Source organism: Sebastes umbrosus, chromosome 18 (assembly GCF_015220745.1).
Source record: "Sebastes umbrosus isolate fSebUmb1 chromosome 18, fSebUmb1.pri, whole genome shotgun sequence".
NCBI lineage: Eukaryota > Metazoa > Chordata > Actinopteri > Perciformes > Sebastidae > Sebastes > Sebastes umbrosus.
This window is the reverse complement of record NC_051286.1, coordinates 19,912,437-19,927,295: the sequence shown is the minus strand read 5'-3', so window position 1 is coordinate 19,927,295 and position 14,859 is coordinate 19,912,437. Positions and strand designations below refer to the sequence as shown.

Below are 14,859 nucleotides of genomic sequence, written 5' to 3'. Positions count from 1 at the left end.
TTGACAACACGGCTGCACTGTGATAATCCTGTGCTCCAATCCCTTTGTTGAGATATGATGTTAAAAATGCAGAAATACAACCAGCTGTAAACAGTTTAGCCCTTTCATTCCTCCATCTTCTCCACCCGGCTGAACCTTCCTCTTTCTATCAAAACGCAAACTGCAAAAAATGCTTTTCATCCATTATGTTTGTGGATGAAATCTTTCCTCTTTTTGTGACAGATGGGATTAAACTAACATTGCCAACGTGTCCTCTTCTGGTGAACCGAGGCTTAAGTCTTCAGCGTGGGAAATTAAATTACTGTGTGCTTGTGTTATACAGTAGTAGCCATCTAGAATTGTGTAGGTCAAGATTTTTCACACGGCTGAAATTGAGTTGAAGTCTGATTTTTCAGCATCTGAAAAGCCAATCCAACAGGTAAGTATAAGATTTGACATTTAAACAGACTGACAACCTTCCTTTGGTTAACTCTGGTAAATGAAAGGCTTTTAGCGTCCTCTCTGGAAGCATGGTGAGCGAAGACTGCATGCCATGTGAACTGTGTGCTAAAAAGGGTTAGATTGGACTAATGTGAGCATGTGTGAGATACATTGGACAGAAAATGAAGCCAATGCGGAAGTGCCTTAAACTTACATTCTTTCTAATAGCCAGCAGGGGGCGTCTCCTCTGGTTGCAAAAAGAAGTCTGATTGTATGGATGTCTATGAGAAAATGACCCTACTACTCACTTGATTTATTACCTCAGTAAACATTGTAAACATGAGTTTATGGTTTCAATCTCTAGTTTCAAGTCTTCTTCAATACAGCATGATGTTCATTTAGTAAATGATGGTCCCATTTAGAGTAAAATAGACCATAAAGCAGGGGATGCTTTAGGGGGCGGCTAGCTTGTGATTGACAGGTGGCTACCACGGTGTTGTCCTGTCTGGGAGTTGTCCGTGTTTTCTGCTTACAACTTTAACCCTTTCAAAGTGTGTTTTCAGTTCATGAAAGTTAATTGTAACAGTTTAATTGTCTAAAAATGTCTTATTCAGTGTTCGGTTTGGTTTGCTCCACTCCCACCACCAATGAGTGAAGTCACGGTGACTACATCCCCTTCTTATATATGTCTGTAATGAGATAAGAACAAGGTAAACGCTCACGAAACTCGGACCAATGAGTGACGTGCATGCACTCAGCAGACGAGAGCAGGCGGTGTGTATCCGACCGACTCCATTTCTCCCCGACAACCTCTTGAGCAATCGATCGCTCATGCACAGTCACGCGGAGTGAACGTGAACTCCGTCCCTCCAGACGAACGGCGCGACATGTCATTTTCATCTTGTCGCCTACTCATGCGAGCAATCCTTGTGTGCTTTTAATCAGAGATGGCATCTAATGGATGCGGATCATTATACTGGAAGATACAGCACCTCGGAGAAAACATGAGCGTGATCTTTTCACATTCTTAGTAAGAAGTTTGCTGTCTTTTCAACACGTGGAACATATGGAAAGTATCCACAGGAGTCTGTGGACATATGGAGACGCTACTTTTAGCTTGTCCACCCACACAGACTCTCCCTCCCCCTTCTTCCATTTTCCATAGAAAAAGTATCATTTATGAGGTGTCCATATGCTTATCCACTTGTATTCTAATATGCAACCCAGATAACACCTTGCGACTTCACCTCTCTAATGGTCTCCATCTTGCAGAAAAATGCTGCTGCACAGCCCAGCACCCCAGAAAGCACACTTTTTTTCTTCTTCACACATACACACACACACACACAGGAAGGTGGACAGAGGATGTGAATGGGTTGAGCCTGGTGAAAGTCGGGGATAATGTGTCTAACAGGAAGCCTCTCAGATCTGTCAGAGGAGGCAGCGGCGAAGCAGCCGGGAAGCCGCCATCCGCTAATACAGATGACAAATGTCCACTGAGCATTTCCCATTCCACTACTGTCAGCGAGGACTAACACCTCTTACTGTGTGTGTGTGTGTGTGTGTGTGTGTGAAATGATTCAGTGCCACGGCGGCGTCAAATAAATGACACATGAGCGGTCATATCTATTTGCTTTGCTCTGAGCAGATAGGAGTATGCTTTAGTGTGAAAAATGGACAACCCGATGTTTAAAACGCAGCTCTATATATGAAAAAAACAACAAACAAAAAACAAAAAAAACACCACACACACTCCCTCACTGACTCACAAGTGTGTGTTTAGTAGAGCGCGTGCCCATGTTTAGCCTCACAGCGCTAACAAACCCACTCATCTGAAATGACCACAGCTTCAGCATCCTTTTCAGTGTGTGTGTGTGTGAAAACACACAAATGTGCTTTTCCCTTCTACGGTAATACACAATGGATGAGTAAAATATGCTCTTGCAAATGGCACTTCATTTGGGTTTAAGAGAGGCTTTTTGCTGAGCGTGTTTGTGTGCGTTTTTGCGACTGCGTGACTATGTGTGCACATCAGCCGGAAGGATGGATGGGGGGGATGGAGAGAGATGTAGCGGACGACAGACGCTGACTGCTGCCCTTAGCAACTACTGACAGGTGCAATGTGTTCTCCTCTGAGGCTTTTTTTTCAGCTTGACTGCATTCAAAAAAAGAAGTTTTCTTCCGCTCATTTAATACAAAATATAGTCATATGAACGTCTGCTGGCTCTTTATTAACATAAAACTTTCTGGCTTGCATGACATCGAGCGGTAGCTACTTCTGTATCTCCCCCCTCTATAATCTGGCGCGGTACATTTTTATTATTCCTCACGAATCTTGGGAAAAACAGATTGCTTTCTCTTGAACTGATAGCGTAATTTGTTTGTTCTATCGCTCGTGCATCCCCTTGTGTGTTTCCAAAGGGAGCAGCCCAGCGGAAATGTGACGCCTTCAACTTTGCTGCGGTTATGCAGCCGCCGTGGTTGAGCGGACTTCGGTTCAACTGGCTGCACACATCAGGACCGAGCGCGCTCTGGGACGACAAAAGGACACAGATGAGAACGGAGGTCCGGAGTTCAGCGGCTTGCATCAGATCCCATCCACTCTATAATATGCAAGTCGTGCCAGGGCCGTTATACAAGTGATTCTCAGTCTTGTGTGAACGTTTTGAGCACGGGACTGGGATATGAACAGTGGCGTCCTTTGGATTTTGTGTAAATCTCTATATATGTGTGTGTGTGAATTGGAGAGGGGCCGTAAGAAAAAAGCAAAGACTGCACACACTGCATCAATCTCCATTGCCTGGCTACGTCTCCTCAAGAGTGCGAATTTGTCACGGGTCACGCCAGCGACCGCCCAAACGCGCGCATTTCTCCTCACTCTACAATAGCGTCAGTTTCCTCTTCAAGGATGATTGTTGTGACACAAAGCTCCTCATCTCAAAAAAACACAATTAACCTTTATCTCAAGGGCTGCTGGCGATGAAAAGTTTCCGTCTTGAACTCGGAGCTCAAAAAGAGAATCACTAAATTAAAAGTGAAGCTTGTGGTGAAAGGGTCATTTTGTAGTTTTGAAGGTAAATGAATCGTAAAACAGTGAGGGAAACGTTTATATCCCTACACAGCCTCAAAGCATCTATGTCCTTTGATAATTTTATACTCCGACTACATAATGATAGCATCATTTGTTCTGGGAAAATGATTTTTTTTCCCCTTCTTAATGAGTGCTGGAGGCCTCACCACATTACCAGAGTCAAATATATAAAATCTCCCCAAATAATAACTAGTACAGTATAAGGATATGATGTAATACCTTTTACTATATTAATCTGGCTTGGGAGCCGCAAATGTCAGGGCAGGCCATTGTTATTTCTGATGAGTGGACAGCAGGTCTCTGCTAATGGCAGGGCTGGCCTTTTTTATCATGAGAACACACCATTAACTGTCCTTTTTAGCTGTTACATTAGTTGGCCACTTTCCAAAGAGCCAATTAATCAGCCTCTTTTGTCAGGTTGAGTCACCTGGCAAGATAGGATCCTTTATGAAATATGTTCAAGTGAGGCGTAATGGAGGTCCTATTCAGGGATTTGGCAGGAGAGACCGACCTGTTATAATTGGAGCCATGTGTCTGTGGTCGTCCCACAAAAGACTGCCGGGTGAAAAGAAGGACAGGTCTCTCCATGTCAGCACCTTCACAGGGAACAACATGACGCAGGACACCTCTTGCTTATGGAACCAGTGACTGAAGGCGGATTTAGTTCTCGGATGTACTGTTTTATGATCAGTAAAGGATGAGTCTCCGTGTTTTAGATGTATGAGTCCATTAAAGGAACAGTGTGTAACATTTAGGGGGATCTATTGGTAGAAATGGAATATAATATTATAATATCAGCGGCCAATTTTCTGCAGTAGCCCGAAACGGACAAACCAAACACTGTGTTAACTTTTCCTGCTTGGGCCGGAGTCGATAACGTTACTCGCTCCGAAGTTAACCCGCCATCACTCCACTCTATATTCACTTGATATTCTCAAAGCTAAACTAACTGTCTTCTGCTCCACTAGCTCACTTGTTCGCTCACACACATTCGCCACCGCTGTCTCTCTCTCTCTCTTGCTTCACCACTCACTTCCCACATACACACACTCTGGCTCTGCTATTCTCCAAATGACCTACGCTACTTCTACAACAACTGGGCCTTCGTAGTTCTCCTACATGTTTGGCACACAAGACAAGTTTCAGGCGGTTGCAATTTGCAACTTCAATGCTAGATGCCGCCAGATTCTACACACTGCACCTTTAAATACATTGATACTCGACAAAGAAAAGCACATACAAAAGTGTGGAAACAGCTAATGTCTGATATTTCTGCTCAATAAATGACTTAAAGGAATAATTTGACATTGGGAATGCGGTTAATCGCTGTCTTGCTGAGAGTTCAAAGTAAAGATCAATACCACTCTCATATCTGTCCATTGAATACAGCTAGGAGATGGTTAGTTTAACCTTCATGATTAGCTCATGAAGACTTGAGTCCAGTCTTTATTCTAGGATAAGCTAACCATTCCCTGGCAGTAGTTTTATATTTAACAGACAGATACAGTATGACAGAGGTATTGATCTTTAAATCGTACTCTCCGCAAGGACGCAAATTAACACATTTTCCAATATCGAACTATTCCTTTAAAAGGTGCAGTGTGTAGGATTTAGTGACATGTAGCATCTGTGGTACTGTAGAAACATGGCAGAGCAACATGGCGGAGTCCGTGAAGAGGACCCGCTCCCTATGTAGATATGAAGTGCTCATTCTAAGCTGACAAAAACACAACTATTCTTAGTTTCAGGTGATTATACACTAATAAAAACATAGTTATAAATATTATATTTCTGCTGATAAATCCACTTAAATCCTACGGATCGGTCCTTCAAAGATCACTTATCAGAATTGTTGTAGATTTTTGTCTACTAACTATTTATTTCAGCAATAAACTCTGTGGTGTTTCCTTTTCTTTTGAAGTCTCTTTTTCACTAACATATACAGACATATGCTTGCAGGGCAACACACCTGCAATGATACTCAATCAAAGAAAACTGACACAGCCCTCTTCTTTCGTTCAGCGGCTCTGTGTCTCATAGCAAACCATTATTAACGCTCAAATGCTCAAAATGTCTCTAAGCGATGTCCGGGCCCCGTTTCCTGGTGCCATCGGATGTTAGTGACAGCATAGCGGAGAGAGAAAATTGCATATTATTTACCCGGCGCCTTCAATATGCCACTTTTCCACTCTATAGCCTGCAGCTTACAACCCACAGCACATGCACAGACACACAAAAGACGCACGTAACGCGTGCACTCAGATGAATGCAAAATGCACACAAACTTAGCTCAAGGCTTAGAGCTTTTCCCTCCGCCCTTGCCGGAGTTTTTTTCCAGCAGTGCTGTGACATTCTGCCCTGACATGTCATTAAAAAGTGTCACAGGTTCTGGGGGAGTGATTTCCGCTGCTCTCTGCCTCCAAACGGGCAGTGGGGACGGAGGGTGGGAATGATGAGCTGGTGCTGGACCATGCGTGTAAACTCAGCCCTCGGGGCCACATGACCTTCTCCTGTGGCATGATGGGAGCTGCCTATTCTCTCTCTGCTCTCCTCCTCGCCGGGCTTGCTAGTTGTTTTTTCCGTCACACATGGGCAGGAGATTTGGGCTTGACCGAGAGCTCAATCACATCTCCCCTGCCTGGATGTCATGGCAGTGCGCAGAGGCACACAAACGGTTGGGTATCAGATCAGAGCACAGGGGCTCTCTTTCCATTCCCCTTTCTTCGTTTCTCACCATCTCTTTCTCTTCCTGTCTCGCTCTGCTTCTTTCTCTCACTCCAACTCCCTCCTTCTTTTCTCCCTCTCTCTCTCTCTCTCTTCGGAGACGGGGTGACCCGGCTGTCGCGTCTCAGCGCGGTGGGTTGTTCAGACAACCGGGAAAATGTTCCATTTCTTTTTTTTCTCTTCTACTTCATCTGAGTAGCTCACCTCTGCACCTCTCCATTAGAGTGTGAGATTGCAGGAGTCCGCTGGACTGAGCTGGCTGGAGGTTTCCGATGCAGATGACAGGGGTCGCATGTTCGCTTAAAAAACGGTGCATCCGCCTTGTTGTGGCTCCTTCGCAGTACCACCGAGTCAAATTTCCCATCAGTCACCAACGCAAATTCCAATTTCAGGTGGATTTATCAGTCACCATGTTGTAAAAACTCATTCCATACTATTTCTTTTTTATTTCAATCCAAGCACCTATACGAACAGCTAACGAGCATCGCCATCTGCTTTCAATGGCTCGTCCTTATGCTTAGTGTTGCACACATTAATCTAAACCACTCAGTAGGCCTGATGGATTACACCATAATCTCAAAGCGCCACATATCACAAGATAAATGCTAAATGTTTAATCCAAAAGGTAAAAGAAAAAAATCAAATATTGACTTATGTGCCTCATAAAAGTGGATGCCAATAAAGTAACATTGATTGGCGAGGTGTGCGGCGAATGCTCCAGCTGATGTAAGGCTGTTCCCCCCCTTGTGCTGGTTGATGAGGAGACATTACTCCGAATGAGTGACTCCTCCGGTGATGGACCGGCGTAATTTATCTGATAATAATCTCACCTCCATTTTTAAACAGCTATAAAATACTTGAAAATCATCGGCTTTAAATTCATGGTTTTGTGACTGAATCCATAAAAATCTCATGACGAGGGTTTTTACCCGCTGGATGGATATCCTTCTGCGGTGCAGTCCATTTACCTTTTCATGAACGTGGTGCCAACGCTCTGACCTTGAGGCCTATCGATTCCACGTTTGTTAAAATTTGACCCGCTGTACCTCGGTGTCAATACCTCTCTGGGGGATATAACCTTTGATTGTGATTAACAGCCTCTAGGAATAAATCACACACCTGTTAGGCGCACAGAAAAAAGTACTGCGGGGCATCGAGGTTTTTTTGTTTTTGTTTGTTTTTATGCAGTACAGTGTCTCATGAACAAATGAAGTGTAACTAAGAATAGAGTACGTTCTGAGGGCAAAGCACTCCTGGGATTATGAACAACTGCTGTGTTAGGCTGCATCTGAAGCACAAAGTTGATGAACACCACCGAGAGAGAGCGGGGAGTCACTTTGCTAGGTTTTTCATGCTGTGTACCCCTCGGAGCACACGGGGATAGTCGATGGAACAACCTTACTAATGCAGCTCTGCAGACGTACAGTATCTGTACCGCCGGTGGTGACGAGAGTTTCATATCTCTTCTTTGTCTCATGATACATCAACGTATTCTCATACAACGGTTCGTACGATATCTTACAAAAAAGATGTTCCTTCTTTTCTGTTTGTTTTCCTCCGAATGTCCAGCAACACATGTCAATTTCCGCACATTACATGCATACAGTCTTTTCCAAATAAACTTCTGTCTTCACAGTAAACAACTCCCTTTGGTTTAGGTAACAAAACTACTTAGGTTTAGGCAATAATACTACTTAGTTAGGCTTAGGAAAAGATCAACTTAGTAAGGTTTAGGCAACAAAACTACTTATGTTTAGGCAATAAAACTACTTAGGTTTAGGAAAAGATCGACTTGGTAAAGATTAAACAACAAATCTACTTAGGTTTAGGCAATAAAACTACTTAGACAGGCTTAGGAAAAGATCCACTTGGTAAGGATTAGGAAACAAAAATACTTAGATTTAGGCAATAAAAGTACTTAGTTTTAGGAAAAGATCGACTTGGTTAGGTTTAGGCAATAAAGCTACTTGGTTAGGTTTAGAAAAATATCATGGTTTGGCTGAAAATAACTCTGGAAGTGGCGTAATTTAAGTATGTAAGTTATGTGACAAATAAATCAAAATTGACTTCTGGGTTCACATGGGACGCAAATGCCGGTCTCCTGGGCGAAAGTCCAGTATTTTTCGACTTGGCGTTCGTCACTCTATCTATCGTGGTTCACGATTATGTGAATTACACACAAATTGATTTTGTGGGATATACATGAATTACAGTGCATTACTTTTCGGAGGTATAACCACGAACAGTGTGGATGAGACCAGCCTGTACTCATACAGTGTATGCTCATTTTGATAAAATACACTGCGGTGTCAGAGCAGACACACACATCACAAACACACTCATCTACTGTAGCTCTCTCTTTTTTTTTTATTACCTGCACTCTGGAGTTGGGGTCTTGTTTGATCCATTTGATGACCGTCTCGTAGACCAGCTCCTCAGCCTTGGTGTTGAGGCTGTCATTGGACAGGTAGGCCACTAGATCCTCCTTGGACACGCTCAATATCTCTTCCTGTCCTGCCACCTGAAGAGATATGAAGTAAACGAGTCATATTCGGAATGATACTTTTGAATTAGTGAACTTTGACGTCCTTTAACGCTTCATAAATGGTTCTCGACAAATAGCTGCATCCAGCGTTGCAGTCGAAGGTTAACTACAAACATTCTTCTTTGATGGCGAATAAAAAAGAAAAAAACTGCTGTAGCATCAGAGATGAAGGTCAGGTCAGAAAAGCAACACATTTTCAAACCCTTGAGTGCAGCAAAGCAATTTTCTATCCTATGTGATTCTGTGTGATTCACCTGCTTCTTAAGCCAAAAGAAAGCAGAACCCTCTCTGAACTTCTATTGTGCTTTTTTATAAAAACTATTTGAATATTTTTACATTTGGTTATCTAACAACTCCTACAGTATCATTATATCATACCATATGTGGAAAAAAAGCCTAAAAAAAGGCAGAAGCTGCCATTTATTCATTTATTGTGGCTATGGATATTAACTTAAAGAGGACCTATTATGCTCATTTTCAGGTGCATACTTGTACTTTGAGTTTCTACTAGAACATGTTAACATGCTGTAATGTTCAAAAACGCTTTCTTTTTCTCATAACGGCTGTGGCGCAGCACCTCTTTTCACCCTCTGTCTGAAACACTCAGTCTGAGCTGATAGATCAGCTGGCCTACTGTTGTGATTGGTCAACAAGCCAAACTCTTCAGACTCTGCTCCAGCTCCGCTTTAACTAGCTTTGTTTAAAGTCATGCCAAACTAGCCGCTAGGCAAAATGTTACTTTGTGACATCACCACGTTACAGACGAAAAGATGGGACAAGCAAGGCGTTTCAGGCAGTTCAGGAGCAGTGTTTCTGTATAGAGTAACTCCCTTTGGCGTGAACTTTGGGCGTTGTAACTTTGCGGACCTTTTACATGCACAAAAAAAGCTCAAAAGCATAATAGGTCTTCTTTAATTATGGTCATGATTTCAATGAGAATTTATAGTTTTATTTGCCTTTATTCTTTCTGATCTAGTGTGTAACTTGTTAAATTAAGTCAAGTCAATTTTATTTGTATAGCCCAATATCACAAATCTGCCTCAGGGGGCTTTACAATCTGTACAGCGTACGACACCCTCTGCCCTTTACAGTACGACCCTCTCATCGGATGAGGAAAAACATGACCAAAAAAAACGTTTTTGACAGGGAAAAAAATGGAAGAAACCTCATGAAGAGCAACAAGGGAGGGATCCCTCTTCCAGGACGGACAGACGTGCAATAGATGTCGTGTGTACAGAGTAAAAACATAATGAAAATACAACACAGACAATCCATATGACAAAAAAAGGTACATATAATATCACAGGAATCAATGACTGGACTGTTAGGGAAGATGATAAATCTCTACCCACCTCAGGGAAGTTCTGCAGTGCAAACGCTTTGGCCATGTTATGGAGCTCCGTGCAAGTCATGGCTTCGGCCATGGCTAACACTCCCAGACAGTTAGCTGCAGTCAACTGTTTCTCTGGAGTCGATAAACAAGGTCGGAGAGATGTGGAGTAGACAGACAGACAGAGAAGAGAGAGAAAACAAGAAAGAAACAAAGACACAGACAGGTTGATTAAGACGGAGGAAAAAAACATCATTCAGCATCCATAAAAAGATCACAGACTTAGAAAGCAGAGACAGAAAAAAACGGCTGCAGGTAACGCAGATCCGCAGCCTATCAGAGTGTATATCGGCCTGAGACTAAGGGAGAACAAGTATAATAACTCAAAACAGCTCCGGGGACAAACAACGAGGGGAATCGATCGCTCACAGCCCGGGCAGGAGGTGGTGGATGGCAAGGAGCGGGATTTGGGATTAGCCGGCCCACTTTAAAAGAAGTCCTGTCAGATCTCGGTGTCTACTACACACACAGCTGAGAATATATGAAACTAGCCTTACAGCCAGGCCAGTGGGGAGAAGGCTTATGCTACCGTCTGTGATCTCCTGTAAGGGTGCAGCATTTAAAGTGGTGTGTCTGTAATTTGAGTTTTTTAACATCGCCATTCATCACAAGAGAGGGAAAAGTGTTAGCAGTGTAGTGTACACACAGGCAGGCAAACGTGTGAATCAACTGGGTCAGTGGCCACTGAAAGAGGCCTGATTAAACAATAGCCATCAAAGGGAGGCAGTGCCAAGCCTTATCGCTGAAGACAGGGTCCTTCCTAAACAAATAGCAGCCAATAAAAGGTCACCTAACATCTGCTAAATCACAACTAAACAAAAGCTGAACCAAAGACCAAATAAAAGTGGGCTTCACGCTGCATCAAAGTGGGGGTTAGGGGCTAAACAAAAGGCTGTTTGAAAATTACCCTCTGTTGTGCCGTTTGGGCAGATGATGCTTTATTTCACTGAGTATGCTCGAACACTCAGAACATTACGATGCATAATGCTTTCATCGGTTTGTTCCAAGCTAGACCGCCAGGTTTCCAGTTTAATTTGTTGCATAAAAGTGGGCTACAAAATGGGCCTATGAAATCGGTTTTAGTTGAGACAACGTGAAAATATATGAAAACCCCCTCTCCCACTGTGGCCAATGTATGAATAATAGGGGTGGGGGGAACTATTAACCTCTTAACAATCCAACGGCTGCTATTCTGTCTTTCAAAGGTTGTAGAGGGATCAGTCTCAAAGCTAGAGTGAAGATACTAGTGTCATATGAAACTAGAAAACGATTGGTACCATGTCATGTTAGCTTGTCGGGAAGAATGCTAAATAACGCTCCAAATTTATGCAAAATTTTGGTGAAGCATGGCCATTTTCAAAGGGGTCCCTTGACCTCTGACCTCAAGATATGTGAATGAAATCTCTGAGATGAACAGACTGAAAACTGTATCTATTTAGACAAAACAGATGTTGACAAACTGCATAATTTGAAGTTGAAAAAAGTTAATAAATCGCAATATATCTTATCGCAATACTCAATATAAGATGAGACATTTCGTGACTTTCTGAGTTTCCTCTATCAGCTTGTAGACTGCTTTTAATGTGAAGAGCCCATTTTTGCAAAAAAATCCAATGGGATGTGACGTCATGCACGCTCGCGAGGGTCTTTACGTTCAGCTCCGCTACAGGGCTAAAAGTGTGCAAACATAGCTAACGTTTGATTAGAAATGGAGTTTCTACGTTACATCTAGTGATGCCCGTCTTGCAAAACAGGAATGTGACCGACGTCGGGGGGAAAACTAGAGCTGTGGGAGAATAGCAGAGCCAGTGCCAAGAGTTTGTGTGTGTACATGGGGAGTGAGTGGTGAAGCAAGAGAGGGAGCGGCAGCGAGTGTGTGAGAAAATGAAGTTAGTTTAGCTTTGAGTATATAAAGTGAATGTATACAGTGGAAGTTGCAGTTTGTGCAGAAATAAATGCTGCAGCTCCTCAAGCCCAACAGAAGTTTCCCGTGTCTTGTTCCCCTACTCCGGAGCGATTAACGTTATCGACTCCGGCCCAGGAGACCAAAATTACGGTGTCTCCCCTGTGCCTTCTGACTGCGGTCGGGAGGCTAAATCAGGAAAAGTTAACAGGATCAACATCGGCCGGGCCTTCGATTCATGGAGGGACCTTCGTTTGGTAAGCTAACATTACTGCCAAGCATGTGAAATATACACTGATATTGTGGTTTTAGCTGGCTAATGTTGCATACATTACATTACATTAATCAACATGATGCCTGTCGATCACGTTCAGTCTTGTGTGTGTCGGTATTGCAAACACAAGCGCGGGCAACAGAATGCTGACTGTCGTTGACTTAACGGCCACAGGTGTCACTGTTAGTAAGCAATTTCTTATTCTTACAGAGAGTCCCTTTAAGTATCGTGGAAATATCGTATCGTGGGGTCTCTGGTGATTCCCTCCCCTAATTAATAACAGTTGAAATTTGGAGCATGTTGCTGACTCACTTAAATCTTCGGAAAACCAAACAGTTATGATTTCTCGCAGAGTAGCAGCAGGCAAACATTGAGTGACTTTTTATTTGCTTGAATGTGAAGTTGTGTGAATAAAAGTCAAAGTGGTATAAGTAGGTCGAGGAGATGCTATTCCTCCTCAGTGTATTTGTTACAAACTTCAATAATATCTGACACAGTATCAATTTCTCTTTGCTCAAGGACACGCGCTTGCGCCTGTATTTTCTCCCCTTTCTAATGCACTGAAATGCCATGAATCTTGTCGAGGAAGAATGGATTGACATCTCACTGGCAATGAAGTCTACAAATGGCTGCCCTGCCCCCCCGCCCTCCCATCCCACCCGTTTTTTTTTTTGCCCAAATGGAGAAAAACAAATCAATAACGTGGGCTGCTGGTTCTCTTTTACTTTTCTTTTCACTCCTTTCCTGCCGCTGACCTTTTTGCTAACATGCACTTCCCTTGTGTTACCGACACTCAAAACAATTTATTAAATGGAATGCAAAGCCTGACATTTGCAGCTTTTCAGGGTTGCCTTTTTGGTTGGTTACCCACTAAAATCTAGAACATGCCATTTGCGTTTCATGTTGACCCCTTGGGCTCCTAGAAAGCCCCTCCCCCTCCTCCTTTGCTCCACTTTCCATACCTTGTCTAAGTATCAATCTGTTTTGCTATTTTTCCGATATTCTCCCGTGCTTCAGGCCAGAGGATTTGACATTTACAGTAAGTGACAATTGTTCCCTGACCTTTTTATAAATCTGCCCCTGTGCTCGGTGTGGCCCACTGGGACCAGATCAGAGGCACCGTGCCCGACTGAGAGCGTTAGCGAGGCAGAATTCTCACACGGCTGCGAGCTTTTGGAAACATGACAAAAAGGAGCGCGATGTTGCCAGAGTCGGGGAGGAGATTTAGGTTCTGCACGAGGCAATTCTGTGAGGTTGTGCATAGTGATGAAGTGTGACAACGGGATGGAAATGCACGAGGCTGTAGATACTGCATGTAGCGGGAAAGGTCGCATAGGAATATCTGATGTAATAAAGCATGCACACTTGCTGATATAAGCACTTGCACACACCCCTGCTGTTTGCTGAGCCGTTCCTACCTAGGAAGGAGACACAGACTTTACAGAAGGTGTTGAACTGGAACTTGTTGGCAGCCTCCAGCAGCGTCTTGGCGTTGGCTGAGTCGATGACCAGCGATCCCGTGTAGACGAACTCGAGCAGCAGCTCCAGCACGTCGGCGCTGATGTTGCTCATGTTCAGCTCCAGCGTCTCGCCGCTCCTCGTCTCCCCCGATGACCTGATCACAGCAGAGAGAGGCGAGTTAGGGACATTCTGAGTAGAAAAGCGAAGGGTGAAAAAAAAAAAAAAAAAAACAGAGGATAGGGACACATATGCTACACACAACACCCATAACACACCTGGGCCAGTACGAGAGTGGGGAGAAAATAAGAGAATCATTACACAATAAGATAAAGTGAAAAAAGGGGACAGAAACAGAACTTTGGATCTACTTTTCTATGGGGCTAGCAGATTTTACAACTACATTGCTGCATCTGAAACAAAATGTCCTCTCTGAATTAGGCAAACAAAAGTTATTGCTTTGTTTCAACAAGGCATGCTTTATTATCACATGTGTGTTTTCATGTATGCATAGTTTTAGAGGTGGGACATGCATACATGGCGGGGTACGTATGAGCTGATCGGACGGAAAACAGAGAGAGAGAGAGAGAGAAAGGAAGTGGCGGCACAGTTCATACACGGACACAAGACAGAATGTAAAGTATGCTGGTTAAAGCATGTGGTGCTGGAGAGCTCTCGCTGTGCGTGAGCCTACACCGCTGCCGTGCAGAGTATCCGCTCCTACTGGCGTGGTGTAAGAAGTGCCAGGGAGTGCTTGGATGAGCAAATTAAATAGAATGTGATATCCCTTTCGTGATGCAGAGCCTGAGATGTGTGCGAGGATCAGAGCTGGGGCCACGTTCACCGGGATCAAATGACCAGAGATTAGTTGACATGCAGGATTCCCCTCGGAGAGGTATGGGAGCGTTAAATAACACCTCGACACCCAGGTTTAATGTCCCATGTGAAACAATAATCCACTCAAGGGCAAAATAAATGGAATCAAAGCGCTGCATGCTCCCACTACTATAATGTCTCTCTTCCTGTGGCTATCAACAATATGAGAAGCAGCCTA

At 43.6% G+C, this 14,859-nt stretch overlaps 1 protein-coding gene across 5 annotated transcripts in view; it reads right to left on the bottom strand.

Moving 5' to 3' along the window:
* Positions 1-14,859, bottom strand: part of LOC119477027 (kelch-like protein 29) — a 254,667-nt gene that overhangs the window by 67,355 nt on the left and 172,453 nt on the right. For all 5 annotated transcript variants that reach the window (XM_037750803.1, XM_037750806.1, XM_037750804.1 and 2 more), the window contains 3 exons: positions 13,766-13,962; positions 10,133-10,245; positions 8,610-8,756 (listed from right to left, as the gene is read on the bottom strand). In XM_037750803.1, the coding sequence (XP_037606731.1) occupies positions 8,610-8,756; positions 10,133-10,245; positions 13,766-13,962 (457 nt within the window). The remainder of the gene's footprint in view (positions 1-8,609; positions 8,757-10,132; positions 10,246-13,765; positions 13,963-14,859) is intronic.